The sequence below is a fragment of the Danio aesculapii genome, chromosome 12, assembly GCF_903798145.1.
Source record: "Danio aesculapii chromosome 12, fDanAes4.1, whole genome shotgun sequence".
NCBI lineage: Eukaryota > Metazoa > Chordata > Actinopteri > Cypriniformes > Danionidae > Danio > Danio aesculapii.
Window position 1 is genome coordinate 26707986 of NC_079446.1, and position 15081 is coordinate 26723066.

General features: G+C 34.8%; 1 protein-coding gene across 1 annotated transcript in view; it reads right to left on the bottom strand.

Moving 5' to 3' along the window:
• The window catches only part of rhoq (ras homolog family member Q), a 37142-nt gene extending 25686 nt beyond the window's left edge, over positions 1-11456 (bottom strand). Inside the window, exons 1-2 of the mRNA XM_056468928.1 lie at positions 10950-11456; positions 10355-10413 (exon numbers count right to left, since the gene is read on the bottom strand). Of these exons, the coding sequence (XP_056324903.1) occupies positions 10355-10413; positions 10950-11091 (201 nt within the window). The 5' untranslated portion in view covers positions 11092-11456. The remainder of the gene's footprint in view (positions 1-10354; positions 10414-10949) is intronic.
• Positions 11457-15081: the final 3625 nt, after the last annotated feature.

Genomic DNA, 15081 nt, shown 5'->3' on the forward strand with positions numbered 1-15081 from the left:
AACTTTTATATTCAGAATGTATTGAGCAGGAAAGGGACTAGAGAAAGGAATAAAATTTCGAGCGAAAAGAGGCTCCTGAGCCATTTATCCAAAGAGAATAATTCATGTCTGTGTTTACTTAGACGATGCAGATTAATTGAAGCTTGCTGTGCGGTACAGCGAATAAACACACACACAGGCGGATTACTGAGCCCAGATGAAGCTCAATGCTGTCTTTTCTCTCTGAACTTCCTTCAGGAGTTGAAGCAGATTCTGGCCAGATGCTTTAGAGGAGACGTGCTGCACCTGGGACTACATGCTGCTTAACTAGAACCAAGTTAAACAAGCCACCTGATGCCATCTGAGGTGGGAGTAAATGCGGTCTGAAGGGATGCACTTTATATCAGATACCTTGTTGGTATCAGTCTTCTGCTATGATCTGGAATGTGATGGCATGTTTGTTCTAAATTGAAGGCTCTGACCTGGCACTGATGTCTGACTTCAAAACAGCATCCTCCTACTTGAACGCACTCCTACAGGTCTGTATTTCCAGCGAGCTAGCCATGGCTGGTGGTATCATTACAGTGATGCACACATTCACTTACAAGAACCTTCAGTCTCTCTCTGCTGCTGGATGGAATGTAGTTTTTGCCCAATCTGATCTACTTTCATAAGAAGAAGCTTCAAGAAATTGCTAGATCTGCAAACAATTGATACAAAATGGCAAATTTAACCTTGTATCTTTCTGTCATTTACTGTATAAGGCCCGTCTATGTGGCAATGTGTTTTTTCTCTTTTGCGTATTAGAAAAGTTTTGCATCCATACATGTATAGTTTCAAGAAATGTCTTTGTGGAAATGGGAAAGTGGTTAAATGGTGTAATAAGTATGCAATGACTATATGTGGCCCTGTAAACAAACAGACAGCACTGCAGGATACATTAAAATGCAGAGAGCATGCACAAACACAAAAAGATGATGACAAATGTCTATTCAAAAGCAGAGTTATTATAGCGCATTACCAGATTTTGTTGTAATAAGCTTATCAGCACCTGCGGCACAAACACAGCTCTGTAGTCTGCCATTGTTTTGGTGACATTTGGGGTTCTTTCATGTTCTGGTCATGTATACCACATGATAGTGATGTCATCATTTGCAAAAGTAATGTTTTGCCTATCCACATAGTCATGTGAGAAGAGGCATTTGAGATCTTTCCACTGCTCTATACTTTATACTGCTCTGGGGTCTGTTCTTCGTACCTCACTTAAATGATCCAAGATGATTTGGCAGATCCTGGATCTTTTAATCTTGATAACTGATCTTTGGTTAAGTTGGTTCTTCGAACAAGTTCGCGAATCAGATTAAAATTTCTGGATGAATTGATCTGAGATCGCTGCGTGTTGTGAAGGACAGACCTATCGATCTTCGAAATCATGATCAGCAATGTAACGATTGGCTGAAGGCAATAATTAACTTAAACTACTAAAGAAATTAATAATTGAAATAAGTTGTTTTTAATAAAGCAGAAATGCTACTGAACAGCAAACTTAAATTTGCAAGTTTAAATTGAAGAAAAATAAACTTTTTAAAAAGTTTTTAAATAACACCAATGTTATAACTACAGATGAGTGAAATAACAATGATTTTCAAATCACAAAAAAGGAAAGAAAAGATTTGTTAATCTGACCAAGTGTAATTTTCAGAAAAAAAAAAAAAAAAAAAAAAGACAATATTTATACTCAAAGAACCACGGGTCCATTCTTCGTTAGTGGATTACTCAAGTAATATTATATATAATAATTGAGTAATCCACTAACGAAGAACAGACCCGTGGTTCTTTGAGTATAAATATTGTCTTATTTTTTTCTAGCGATCCTTGAAATCATGATCATCAATTCAACGATGCATTACATATTGCAGATTACATAAGTTTTGTTGATGGATGGATGGATGGATGGATGGATGGATGGATGGATGGATGGATGGATGGATGTTGATAACTGATGTCCAGCTAATTTGGTTCTTCAAACATTTAAATGCCTGGATGAACTGATCTTAGATCGCAGATCAGTTCATCCAGGCATTTAAATCTGATTCACAAACTTATTTGAAGAACCAAATCAGCTGGACATCAGTTATCAACATTAAAAGATCCAGGATCAGTTAAATCATCTTAGATCATTTAAGCGAGGTACGAAGAACAGACCTCAGGTCTTTATAGAATAAAACAAATATTGTTATTTAACTTAAAAATTCAGAAAATTGAAAATTTTCAAGTGGTCTTTTTTTCCATACCAACTGAAAAAACACTACATTAAAATGAAATACTAAAATATCATCAATAAAAATGTATTTAAAAACTAAATACAAAAAATAAAAAGTTAAAGATAAGAATAAATACAGAAATAGCTTTAAAGTTAAGTTATAATTGCAGCGCAACACTAATTGCTAATTTGTTGGCTTGTATATAATACACAGTTTTTGCATTTCTTTACTTGTTTAAGTTACTTAAAGTCCACATGAACCATGAACAAGATTTCTATTTATTTTCTGCGACTGTTTTTTTTTTTTTTTTTCATATTGTGACACAGGTCCTAGAGAAACAAAATATTAAATGAGCAAACAGTGGGCGATGCTTGTTTTTTTTTGTTGCGAGCTGAATGGATGTAATCAAGTAGGCATTTCATTCAGAATCTACTCACATTCAGAATCTAACAGACACCATCCATCCATTTCTGTTTGCTGTAAAAACTGACAGTTGGAGGGGAGGGGTTAAGTATGTTAGCCACGCCCAATACCTCAAAATCACGTAATTGACAATTTAACTAAAAACAAACAGGTAGTGCATTTTCAGATTGCAATTAAAGATTAGAAGGGCAAACTATTTATTTTCTTAATGACATGCACAGATGAACTGTTCACCACAAAACTAGCAATGTGAGCTAACAAAATCATTAGTTTTGACTTCATTTGTACTTTAAGATAAGTGTCTAATAAATGATACAAAATATTATACAACGCAAGTTACAATCATAAGCCCACATATCAGTCAGTCTGCAAATTGCATGCCTTTTCAATCGTGTCTCCTCTAAAAAGAAAACAAAAAAATAGCTGTATGCATTTGTGTGCGGCTCGGACTCAATGTCCTTCTTTCATTCCAGAAATAGACTCCAGAAAGAATTCAAAGCAATTGTGAACAAAAGGACCACATTGTGTGAGCACTTCAAATCTTATGGTTTTAAAATCCTTCTAGTTATCTAGCAAGTCACAAGGTAGCTAGCGTGTGCCTCAAAAGGGGCATAAAGACAGTCAGGATTCCTGGGTTGAATAAGAAATGCTGTGCTTCACATCTGGAGTCCAGTTCCTTCTCTGAAGCTCATTAAATATCTGTCAAATCAAAGCCCTGGTAAAACATCACCTCACTTAAGAAAGAAAAAGGTGAAGACTAGAGAAAGATGCCAACATATGAGAGTTTGCCCCTTTACTGACACTATCCAGATACTCTCTTACTCCTCCTGAGGCAATTAGCATGTCAGAACCAATCAGACGCAGAGTCTGTGAAGGCATCCAACTGACATGCATCTGCTTATGAGCCAAGCGACGCCCTCCTTCTAAGAAATCACAGGCTTGAAACTATTTTTGACATGTTGAAATAGAACGAACACCTGCCTATTCTTCCAATATTGATAGCAGTTATTCAGCTGTGCCAGAAAATGGTCTCTTCTTTCTCTGTTCCCAATGAGGTTTGAAATCATATGGCCATGGAAAGCACACACTGAGAAGGGCAAGCCATCCTCTGTCATACAAAGAGACTTTTGATGAGGTTCTTTATCTAGTCAGTGCAGAACACGGTGTATATGGAATATTTAAATTGAAATATGGCAACAGCACACATAGTACTACCGCAGGGAAAACGATTATAGATGCGAGATGTCTTGAAGGGCACAAAAAGTCTCTAACAATTTATTTGGGCTTCCAAACTGTTCCAAATTCCAAGCAATCTGATCTTTCAAAGACTGCTTTGAAAAATGTGTATTATTCCTATTAAACACTTTGGGTTTAAAAAAAGAAAAGTCCAATGTTTGAAAACGAACTGGCAGATTAGCGCCAAATACATGACAGTTTTATGCCCCTTTCAATTGCAATGTAATGCGAAGTTGTGGAATAAAGGTTATAAACTTTTTTTGAATGCATCTTGTACGTTTATGTGGTTTAAACACTTCTAGAAATATGCATAAAAGATACCAAAAAAAAAACAAACTGCAGGATCTTTAGAATTTAGTCAAAGTGAAAATACAATATTTATTTTTATGAATAAATCAAAATCCGAACTGAAAATGAACCATAAACTGTTCTTTATTGCCACTGATGGTTCCACAAAAGAACCTTTAACATCAATTTTTAACCCATTCCGCAGATTTCTTTGTAGTTGAAAAGGTTTTTTACATTTTAAAAATGTTATTTTAAAAACAGTTACTATCAACATATAAGGTTCCAATGATTTCGCATTCACACCTGACGTGACATAACAGAAACATTTAAATACCAGACATTCAGATGTGAACATTAGTGCTCGGCACTCCCAATGAAATGGACAGGTTTATAATCTAATAATAAATATTAACCCTCATTAACATTGTTAAAAGTGTCCCCATCTTTAAAATGTGGACAAGAGAACTTGGAAATAAGTTACACTTCGAAGATTTATACCAAGTGACAAATTGTCATTTTTTAACAAGATTTGGAAACCATTCATATTATTTTTGCAGATAGACTGATAGATTTTTACAAGACTATTGTATATTAATTAATTTATTTGTTTCATTATTTATTTTATAATATTCTTTTAATTATTTTATAATATCTGTTTTGGTTTCATTGTCCATGTACACCTTGCTTCAATTTTTACTTTTTGTCCCAGCCAGTTCCATATTATTTTTGTAAATGTTATTCATGTGTGCCTTATTTTATTTTTGATGAATTTTCCACAAATATTTAGATCAATGTTAGATGGATGGGGTGGAAGGTAGGGCTTTGAGTTCTGTTTTGTAGAACTTTAATATATGGTTCATTTCTTTCTTGTAAGCATTTAGGCGGCAATGTATGTATGAAAGTTTTTGCAATAAAAATGAAAATAAGAGCAAAAAAACATTGTTAAAAGTACATGCTGAGTGACTGATGCATGTTTACACTGAGTTTACAGATCTAACATCCATATTTAACTAAAAAGCATTTAAAAGTTTATTTTAATTTCAAGATTTTAGGTAAATTATCAGCTGGCACTTTCCGTATGGCAATAAAAGTCATGTAAATTGGTGTTGAATCTCATAATGGTTACATTAAACACCAAATATAGTACATAGTCAGCAACTGAGGTGATCATTGTCATGGTAGTTTATGCTGTTGTTTCAGCAGCAATATTGCAGAAATGAAAACCAAAGTAAGAAAAAAGGTTAAGACAAAAGCTCCTTTTAACATAAAAATATACCTTATATTGCCAAAGCAATGCATCGTTTCTAGTTTCAACAGCATAAACTGAAGTGTTCTTTAAATAAAACAAAATGGTTCTTCCATGGCATCACAGAAAACAAAATCAAACTTTTGTTTTGATTAGTAATTTAGCCATTTTAAACCATTAAAATGGAATCCAGAAAATTTAAATGAAAAATACAGATTATGGTTAAATTATTATCTGGGTAGTTGGTACTAAGATAAAATTTTTGGTATATGTTTGATGCTTTATATTGATATAAATTCCATTAAATTCATTAAGAATGCTTATTGTACACTAAAATCTCATTTAACTATTTAAAAGGAATTCAGACAAAACATTATATATAATTAGGAGAGGATAATGGATATGGACAGTTTGTTCCAAAAAAAAAAAACAATTAAAGTGACACAAATCATGATTAAGGTAGTCTATAAAACTCACGCACTACATCCAGTGTTCAAAAGCCACTTCATAGTTTTACCAGAGAGATTGCCTAAAATATACATTCAAAATCCTGCTTAACATTGATGGTAACCAATAATTTTCATTCTACAAAAAATAAATTACATAAATAATAAATAGGGTGGTACAGGGGTTAGCACTGTTTGCCTCACAGCAAAAGGGTTGCTGGTTCGAATCCTGACTGGGTCAGTTGGCATTTCTGTATGGAGTTTGCATGTTTCACCCCATGTTGGGATGGGTTTCCTCTGGCTGCTCCGGTTTTCCCCACAGTCCAAAGACATGAGCTAAAGGTGAATTGAATAAAATAAACAGGCCGTAGGGTATGTGTGTGTATGTGAGAGTGTATGGGTGTTTCCTAGTAGGGAAGGCATGCACTGCATAAAACATATGCTGGATAAGTTGGGGGTTCATTCTGCTGTGGCGTTCCCTGATGAATAAAGGGACTAAGCCGAAGAAAAATGAATGAATGAATGAATAATAAATACATTTTTCATTAAATCAGCTTTGTCTTGAAACTATAAACACCTATTAAGTCACAAAAGTTTGGGATGATTATCAACTTTAAGTCTGTCATACCACTCTGAGCATCAGCTTTGAATTTAACTCTCTTTCCAGTTAAATGACTCCTCTTGATCAAGCGATGGTTATGGTTTCTGTATGGTACTAACTGGTGCCAGCTGTGAAGAGAGAGCGAGAGTGCACACGTGGGGAGGGTTTTCTGTGTTTGAACTGCTTCAAAACTAAACCCTACCGCTTGGCCCTCAGTGACACTTCTACACATCTGGCCCACTACTCACATTCTGAGTCTTTTTAAAGGACGAAGCTCAATGGAAAACATCCAACCGTGTCAGATCCACTACATCACTATGTTGAAGAACTAAGAGCTTCAAAGTGGATTTTATCTCATGGATTTGGTATGTCCGGAAGTCCTGGCAACAATTTTGTCTGCTTCATGACCCACATTAAAATATGAGGATACAGGTTTCTATATTATTTGAATGAAACAATAACAATATGGTTAATAATCATACATGGCATAAAAGCTGTGATGTCTGTATTGGAACCATGTGGAAAGCCATTTAAAATCAGCTATCTTCAACTATTCAACCGAAATAGTCTGACGCTTTTGCAGTGGCAGAAGGGCAAAAATGTATCAGTACATGGAGTCTAATGTATAAATAAATCATTCATTAGCAATCCAAGCCTACACACGCTGGCAGATATTCAGATTCTATGCTTTTTTAACAATTCCAGCCCATACCACTTGTAAATTATTGGCCCTGAATGAAAAAACATCATGATCAAATTTCCGTCTGCATTTACAACTACTTACAGCAAGATTTAGAGAGCAATTTATGTACTGTATTTATCACATATCCGCATAATGATATTCAGTATATTGTGGTATAGTATCATTTCTGTAAATTCAACCAATTAATTGTCTGACCACATGTAAAGGACAGTTTCATTTTTACATTTTAAAGCGGTCTCAAACTAGATTCCTGGAGGGCTGCAGTACTGTATAGATTTGCTCCAACACAAATCACACCCAATTAATCCAGCTAATCAAGGTGTTCAAGACTACTCAAGACTGTTAAGCAGGTATGAGTTGGAAGTGGTTGGAGCTAAACAATGCAGAGCTGCGGACCTCCAGGACTTGAGTTTGAGACCATTGTTTTAAAAAGTATATATTTATAATGTACTCATTCACATTTACTCATCATATTCTGATTTATTTGGAGTTTTAGGGCAAATGTTTGATTGAAATGTACAAATAAAAATAAAACTTTTTAATATAAAAAATAATATAAAAGACTTTCCAAAAACTAATGACTACAGTAAACATAAAAACAAAAGATAAATCGCAAAATAAATTGCAAAACCTAATGCGCTGAAAATTGCAACTTTCTCTTGATGCTGTTATTCATGTTTCTGTCTGCATCCTTAAATGACGTAATTAGGGCTGCACGATATTGAATAACATCAGACATCAACAGATCATTCATTTAGACTGATCGGGGTAAATTTGTAAAATTGTGAATCATGTGCAAAAAAAAAAAAAAAACAGAGAAAAAAACAACAAGCAGAAGTTAAGCTATTTGCTCAGGGCTAAACACGACATGCTTCCGAGTTTTTCACCAGTGTCTGCAATTATTGCCAATAATTGTAAAAGTTCAGTGAAATTTGGATGAGAAACAGGATTATAGTCGAATAATATAATAATTATATTATTATAGTCGATTTTTTTTTATTTAAAAAAAATCTGTGAAAGTATGTACAAACAAATCTTATATTGTTGTGATTATAGTCTTCTAGGCTAAAAATGAACCCATTTTGAAAGGTGTAAAAAACACACAGTGACTGCAAGCTAGTTTTGAGGAAAACACGACATAGCGGGGTTAGTTGTAACAGAATGTTACAAATAAGCCACACACTGTTGGGCACAAATTAAACAAACAAAATAATATTTCTAATTTTGAGTGTAATGTTAAGAACTTTTTAAATAAAAAATGTTTTTAATAGAAAAAAATAATTTTATTGCTAAAAATGCAAATAAATGCATTGCATAATAATGGATAATAATAAATCAATAAATCCAAATGTGTTTATCCAAAAGATAAATACATAAATGAACATACTGTGCCATGTAGAAAAAAATAGCTAGTGAGGAAATACACTATTTAAAGTAAACTGAATTTAAATTAATTGTGTGAAATCTGACATTATAAGCATAAGCATGTGTTACAACTAACCCTCTGTCTGTTACAACTTGCCCCATAGGTGAGGTAAATTGTAACATTTTTACTCCTGGTACTTTTGGTAATACTGCACAGAAACCATAGTTTCGGCGGTTATACTTTCAGTGCTCATTTGTAGGAGAGGCTTGTGTGTTGCTGGTAAAAAAATATAGTTTGTCTAAACCAACTACTGTGTTCATTATTTGGCCAAAACCAAAAAGTGTTACTTTGTGCCCCGCTCTCCCCTAGCCTTCAATTTAGTAAATCAGTAAAATTATTCTTCATCAAATTTACAAATGTACTTTTTTTGTGCATGAATGCTTTAAACTCTCTTGAAATGCCTTTAAAGCATATGCAAATAATAACATTCACTCTGTTATGGTTAGACTTCATAAAGACTCCACTGTATTCTCAACTCTCCAGATGATAAATTATAAACTCAACTCAACATTGCATATTCTGCAATGTGACTACTGCAGACACACATTGCATAATCGATGCTGAAACGATTTACTGTGCAGCCCTACGTGTGATATTGTGCTTATATAAATTATGAAACATTTTCCAACATATTCCAAACATATTAGCGCAAACAATGTATTTATGACACCACTATATGAAACGTAATTTCACCAGCATGGACCACGCCATTTTGAGGCTAGATGTTTCTGTAGGGATGGTACGGAATAGTAGGATGAACGGGAAGGGAAGAGGATAAACAGTGAACAGGTAGGTTGGTTGATAGGGCATCCTACGATGATGACCAGAGACTGCGAGAGGGGTATACCGTCTCTGTAATATTTTGGTAGAGGGATTGGACTCCCCGATTCAACTTAGGAGGGAAGAGAGGGTTATAGGATTGCTAATTGTAAGTAAGGAAATAGAGGGGGGAGAGGGGTTTTCAAGAGAATGAGAAGAACAATGCGAGGCCTGGTCTGCCTTAAATAAGTTTTTAGGCAGTAGCTGATTGGTTAAGGAGACAAAGTAAGGCGTGGTTCCGCTACGAACCTTTGCTAAGTTAACTCCATATGATTGATTTTTTTGTTTTGTCCATGCAATACATATATGTATATCATCATATTCCACAGTCCTATTTGATATAACACACCTGTTGAGTTTGGCAGGGGGATTAAAGAGAACGTTTTTTCCAAAATGTAAATGATTTTAATTTAATTGTCTTTCTCACAAAATAATCATAGGGTGAACCTGCAACACAGCATCTATTTCCTTATAATGAGGTCTACAGCTTGACAGCCAAACACCAACAATGGTGGACTAAATGACATCGCCAATAACTAGCCTGGCCAGATATTAACTAGCCTGGCCAAAATACACAGATTTTAGTCATTTTTAAGATCCAAGAAAACGTTTTCACAACACAAATTATTTCACAGAAACACAAAAGAAAAGTTGTTTTTTGTTATGTAAAGTACCCTTAGACTGTCCGCTTGCCTTATATCATCTTTTGCTGTTCTGCATTAAGTCACACAGAGACAACCTAAGGGTGAGTAAACGATGACACAATTTTCTTCTGGATGAACCATCCATTTAAATCATATCCATACAATGGCAAAAAGACTCTGAATGGACCTGAACAGGTCACCCTGTACTTTGCATCGATCCAGTTATTATTGCTAATGAAAAAGCCTTAGGCCAGTAAGAGAAGAATGATTTAACCCTACCTGACCCGCAGTGTCATAGAGCCCCAGCAGGTACTGTTTACCCCCGACAGTCACACTCACTGAAAACAAAATCATAAATTAGTATTTTATAGACTTTTGATTTAAACTCAAATGATCCAACTTGAATAAAACTACTGTTTGTCATGCTTTCTGAACAGGTGAAGGAAGAATTTTAATCGCTCGAGCGAAAGAAAGATGCAAAACTGTTTTAGTTCTTTGAAATCAATAATATAGGAACTCAAAATTTTAATTTATGATCAGCTGAAAGAGGGATTAAAATTGCTTTAATTTCTAATCAATCCAAAGAGGTGCTTAATATAGATTTAGTAAAATCTGATCAAGTGAAAGAGGAATGCAAATTGGTTTTGTTTGTTTCTTATCAGAAGAAAGGGTGGTGAATCGTGCCACAGGGATGCTGCTGTGCACCAGTTGCATCCCCAGCCCACAGGTGGTTTCCATTACAGAAATTCAGGCGCAACAAAAAGCAAGTCACTTCAAGGTCTTGTAAAACCAATGTTTTATACTTCTAATATAGCCTACACATTGAAATGCCGATTAACATCCGCTATGTCGTAATAATATCTGGTATATTTACCTGCATAATGATCAAAGACGGTGGGCACATATTCCTCTGGAAAGGCGTCGTTGGCATAGCTCATCAACAGACAAGTTTTTCCAACGGCGCCGTCGCCGACGACCACGCATTTCAACATGATGCTGCCGGTTCCGTTTGCCATGACGAGAATAAAACACTTGAATTCAGCATCTTCAGCTGCTAGAGACAGGTATATCCCGCTTTATTAAAGCTCCCCCCAGGCGTCACCGGCAGCAGCAGTGCAACGCTCGGTGTGCGAAAACAGCTGAAATGCCATTTCCTCCACTCCGCTTCCCAAATTTGGCATTGACTGAGGTTTTCCCCTTCAACACTGGCACACGCTGACAACGCGCCGCTTCCGCGAGAAGGAAGCAAGCGATAAACTTGGCGTTGTCAAGACATGAACCTGAAAGGCGCGTGCTCGACACCATCCGCCCTCTCCACTGCCCCACTTTCCCTACTTTCCAACCCCAGTCTCACCTCCTCTGACTCTTGAGCCCAACGCGGATTGACTTGCGACATAGGCGGGGTAATAACTCTGATTCAAGGGATCAAGTGTAAAGATTGGTTATCGTTGGTTTGTGTCTGACTCGACTAATACCAGTCTGCATCTTGTGGACTCATTCATTGTGGACTCAAAAAAGTATATGTATATATATATATATATATATATATATATATATATATATATATATATATATATATATATATATATATATATATATATATATATATATATATATATATATATGGATGAAAAATAGATATGGATATATGGATTAAAAAACAGGGGCATATAAGTGCTTCAAAATTACAGTGTAAAATTATGATTTATGTCTATTTTCTATGGTGGTTGGAATAAATTATTGCAGATCCATTTCTTAATATGCTGTTGTTTCGCAGAAATCAGGCCCTGTCACTCAATTTGTCATTTAGGCTACGTATTCTCTCATTTATCTATTTAAGGAAGGTCATTGTGACTTGGTCTAAACAATAAATACATGGGTCTATTTACCAGAAATTCACAATAATTGTCTTTCAAAATCAGTTTGTAATCTGTTGCTATGAAGATACAAGAAGTACGAGTCATATTTTTCGTTTCTGCACTTTATAGATGATCCCTAACACCTGATCGCAGTCCAATCAGCTGGAAGCGGGCAGGCTGGTCAGGGATGCGCTGCTGTATCACTTTTGACAGCTACTGCAGGAGTCACGTGACCAAACAATTACCTCATACCTTGCGAGCGCGTGTGTGCGTCTGTGCTCCGTGGATATGGATTTGTGTGGGCGCGCACCAATAAAACGGTGTGGTGCAGACGCGCCCATTCCCTTTGACATCACAGTGTCTGAGCAGATTCTCCTGTCAGAGCAGCTGTATTATCATTATCCATCTAACATTAAAAATAAAAAAAAATAAAGGTGTTGAAGAAAAAAAACATAGGCATACAAAAATTTTAATAAAATCGAGAAATCGACATTTCACGATTGCCCCCATGGGACTCGTTGGTGTTATGCTATTTGTTGCACATCATCCACAACTGCAACAAGCTTACTGATTCATGTCACAACAACACTTTCTTCACAGCTTCTTTATTGTCACCAATTGTTCTATGAAGAAACTTCAACATCTAGAACCCTTTTATAATTCCACAAAAGGTTCTTCATGGTGGAAAAAGGGTTCTTTATGAAAATGGTTCTTTGAGGAATTTAATTTAATGGTTCTTTAGGGAACCAAACAAAATGTGAAAAAGAAAGAAAGAAAGAAAGAAAGAAAGAAGGGAAAATGTCTTGGTTCCCTAGCACTTTCTGTTCTATTTCCTTTTGCATCATTTTATAAAAAATGTAAACTCTATTAAGAATCTTATAATTTATATATATATATATATATATATATATATATATATATATATATATATATATATATATATATATATATATATATATATAAATGCTTTGATCCTCTTTTATATGTTTTATTACATTTTTGTAAAAAAAAAGAAGAGGACAACGCAGTGGCACAGTAGGTAGTGCTGTCGCCTCACAGCAAGAAGGTTGCTGGTTCGAGCCTCGGCTGGGTCAATTGGTGTTTCTGTGTGGAGTTTGCATTTTCTCCCTGTGTTCACGTGGGTTTCCTCCGGGTGCTCCGGTTTCCCCCACAGTCCAAAGACATGTGGTATAGGTGAATTGGGTAGGCTAAATTGTCTGTAGTGTATGAGTGTGAGTGGGTGTGTGGATGTTTCCCAGGGATGGGTTGTGGCCGGAAGGGCATCCACTGCATAAAACGTGTGCTGGAGGGTTGGCGGTTCATTCCGCTGTGGCGACCCCGGATAAATAATGGGACTAAGCCAAAAAGAAAATGAATGAATGAATGAATAAATTAAAAAAAAGAAGAAATAGATGGGCTTTAATGTACATTATATAACATTAAATATGTAATATTACAAATAGGCCTACAGTAAATAACAATTTTAGTACAGTTACAGTTTGCATTTTTTGTAGGTCTTGAAGAAAAAAAAAACACACAAAAAAATACATTCATTTATTTTCTTTTTGGCTTAATCCCTTTATTAATCTGGGGTCGTCACAGCGAAATGAACCACCAACTTGTCCAGCATATGTTTTAAATGTTTTTTCCCATCACTGGGAAACATCCATACACTCTTATTCACACACATAAACTACAGACAATTTAGCCTACCCAATTCACCTATACCACATGTTTTTGGACTTGTGGGGGAAACCGGAGCACCCGGAGGAAACCCACGCGAACACAGGGAAAACATGCAAACTCCACACAGAAATGCCAACTGTCCATTATAAATGTGAGAAAGAAAGAAAAAGGAAAGAAAGAAAGAAAGAAAGAAAGAAAGAAAGAAAGAAAGAAAGAAAGAAAGAAAGAAAGAAAAATGTCCTGGTCCACTCACACTTTCTGTTCTATTTCCTTTTCCATCATTTAAAAAAACTAAAACTCTATTAAGACTATTAAGATAATTTTATGTAATTATAATTAGTTACATTAATTAAAATTAAATACTTAATTAAGTATTTAATAAATTTGTATTTATATATAAATACTTTGATCAGGGGCGTATTTAACCAATAAGCGAAGTAAGCAGCTGCTTAGGACCCCAGAAAATCTGAGGACCCCCAATAAATATCTAGAAGTATAAATTATACCCAAACTATATATAACATTGTTCTCTATCATATTTTGTATGGTGAGAGTCACAAATAAAGTTTTAATGTAATTAAATATTGTTTAATATAAAGTGAAATGTAATATTATTATAATAGTGTAATGTTATGTAATAATAATATTATAAATAAATTATTTGTCCACCACCACCAATCATGGATCAGTCAAGCAGTCAATTTTAAATAATAAAAAGACGTTCTAAACGAATCATTTAAAATGTAGAGATTGCATTTGAAAAGAAGTTTGAGTGATAGCTAAAAAACAGCTAAATAAATAAAAATGAAATACAAGTAGAAAGGGTGCTTTTTAGGACTTTTGGGCCCCGTGGCTGGAATTGCTTATAGGCCCCCCAAATCACTAAATCCGCCCCTGGCTTTGATCCTTTTACACTAACAATCTCTTTTCTATTTTTTGTTAAATTTTTCTAAGAAAATAAAAATAAAAATGAGCCTTAATGTACATTATATAACACTATATATGTTATATTACTATTTGGCCTATTTACAGTAAATAACAATTTTAGTACAGTTAGCAGTTTTTCTAGGTAAGTATACCAAAAGTTATACTATGTATGGATGTTTTTCAAAAATTTTCACATTTTACTTTAATCACGAAAACTGTCATAAATTTAGTTGGAGAGAAAAAGTAATTCAGAATGATGCAACTTTTTATCAGAAGATTTTGGATTCACATCATCTCATGCTGAATAATCTTTCAGTGTGTCAGCATGGTGACGGTGTAAAAGTTGTATCATGTCTCCCTCTTGTGGAAAGTTTAAGCACTTCAATGCAGATGCAGGTTCTCTTAATTATGCGTGATTCGTTTGTGGATAGAAGCTTTTTGATAAAAACACATCATAATCAATTTCCGTTCTTTTTTATCTTAATCTTTGTGTTAGCCACGTTTTTGTGCAAATTATAATTTACATTTCTTCAC